The 2,284-nt window shown below is 65.1% G+C and overlaps 2 protein-coding genes across 2 annotated transcripts; both read left to right on the top strand.

Annotated features, from left to right (window-relative positions):
- Positions 1-924: 924 nt before the first annotated feature.
- On the top strand, positions 925-1,326 carry VOLCADRAFT_36686 (uncharacterized protein; the record flags this gene model as incomplete). The annotated part of the gene is made up of 1 exon (XM_002956278.1): positions 925-1,326. A coding segment is annotated over one exon (402 nt), but the record flags the coding sequence as incomplete, so codon positions are not given.
- A 505-nt stretch (positions 1,327-1,831) lies between these two features.
- VOLCADRAFT_66770 (uncharacterized protein) lies at positions 1,832-2,269 on the top strand (the record flags this gene model as incomplete). Its single annotated transcript, XM_002956277.1, has 1 exon — positions 1,832-2,269. A coding segment is annotated over one exon (438 nt), but the record flags the coding sequence as incomplete, so codon positions are not given.
- Between the last annotated feature and the right edge of the window lie 15 nt (positions 2,270-2,284).

Genomic DNA, 2,284 nt, shown 5'->3' with positions numbered 1-2,284 from the left:
ACCTGCATCATGGACGTCACCTGCACCACGGACGTCACCCGCATCACGGACGTCACCCGCATCACGGACATCACCTGCACTACGGACGTCACCCGCACCACGGACGTCACCCGCACCACGGATGTCACCCGCATCACGGACGTCACCCGCATCACGGAAGTCACCCGCATCACGGACGTCACCTGCATCACGGACGTCGCCCGCATCACGGACGTCACCCGCACCACGGACGTCACCCGCATCATGGACGTCACCCGCACCACGGACGTCACCCGCATCATGGACGTCACCCACATCACGGACGTCACCCTGCATCACGGACGTCACCCACATCACCAACGTCACCCTCATCACGGACGTCACCCGCACCAAGGACGTCACCCACATCACCGACGTCACCCGCACCACGGACGTCACCCTGCATCACGGACGTCACCCGCATCACGGACGTCACCTGCATCACGGACGTCGCCCGCATCATGGACGTCACCCGCACCACGGACATCACCCGCATCATGGACGTCACCCACATCACGGACGTCGATCACATCACGGACGTCGACCGCATCATGGACGTCACCCGCATCACCATCACGGACGTCACCCGCACCACGGACGTCACCCTGCATCACGGACGTCACCCGCATCACGGACGTCACCCGCATCACGGACGTCACCTGCACCACGGACGTCACCCACATCACCGACGTCACACACATCACGGATGTCACCCGCACCACGGACGTCACCCGCACCACGGACGTCACCTGCACCACGGACGTCACCCACATCACCGACATCACCCGCACCATTGACGTCAACCGCACCACGGACGTCACCCGCACCACAGACGTCACCCGCATCACCGACGTCACCCGCATCACGGACGTCACCCGCATCACGGACGTCACCTGCACCACGGACGTCACCTGCACCACGGACGTCACCCACATCACCGACATCACCCGCAACACGGACGTCAACCGCACCACGGACGTCACCCGCACCACAGACGTCACCCGCACCACGGACGTCACCCGCATCACGGACGTCACCTGCATCACCGACGTCACCCGCACCACGGACGTCACCTGCATCATGGACGTCACCCGCACCACGGACGTCACCCGCATCACGGACGTCACCCGCATCACGGACGTCACCTGCACTACGGACGTCACCCGCACTACGGACGTCACCCGCACCACGGACGTCACCCGCACCACAGACGTCACCCGCATCACGGACGTCACCTGCATCACGGACGTCACCCGCATCACGGACGTCACCCGCACCACGGACGTCACCCACATGACCGACGTCACCCGCATCACGGATGTCACCCGCATCACCGACATCACCCGCACCACGGACGTCACCTGCATCATGGACGTCACCCGCACCACGGACGTCACCCGCATCACGGACGTCACCCGCATCACGGACGTCACCTGCACTACGGACGTCACCCGCACCACGGACGTCACCCGCATCACCGACGACACCTGCACCATGGACGTCACCCACATCACGGACGTCACCCGCATCACGGACGTCACCCGCATCACGGACGTCACCCGCACCACGGACGTCACCCACATCACCGACGTCACCCGCATCACGGATGTCACCCGCACCACGGACGTCACCCGCACCACGGACGTCACCCGCATCACGGACGTCACCTGCACCACGGACGTCACCTGCACCACGGACGTCACCCGCATCACCGACGTCACCCGCACCACGGACGTCACCCGCACCACGGACGTCACCCACATGACCGGCATCACCCGCATCACGGACGTGACCCACATCACCGACGTCACCCACATCACGCACGTCACACACATCACGGACGTCACCCGCATCACAGACGTCACCCGCATCACGGACGTCACCCGCATCATGGACGTCACCCGCATCACAGACGTCACCTGCATCACGGACGTCACCCGCATCATGGACGTCACCCGCATCATGGACGTCACCCGCATCACCGACGTCACCCGCACCACGGACGTCACCCACATCACCGACGTCACCCGCAGCGCGGACGTCACCCGCATCACGGATGTCACCCGCATCACGGACGTCACCCGCATCACGGACGTCACCCGCATCACGGAAGTCATCCGCATCACGGACGTCACCCACATCACTGACGTCACCCGCACCACGGACGTCACCCGCATCACGGACGTCACCCGCACCACGGACGTCACCCGCATCACGGACGTCACCCGCATCACGGACGTCACCCGCACCACGGACGTCACCCGCA

This window comes from Volvox carteri, assembly GCF_000143455.1.
Source record: "Volvox carteri f. nagariensis unplaced genomic scaffold VOLCAscaffold_59, whole genome shotgun sequence".
Taxonomy (NCBI): domain Eukaryota; kingdom Viridiplantae; phylum Chlorophyta; class Chlorophyceae; order Chlamydomonadales; family Volvocaceae; genus Volvox; species Volvox carteri.
This window is presented reverse-complemented; position numbering and strand designations above follow the sequence as displayed.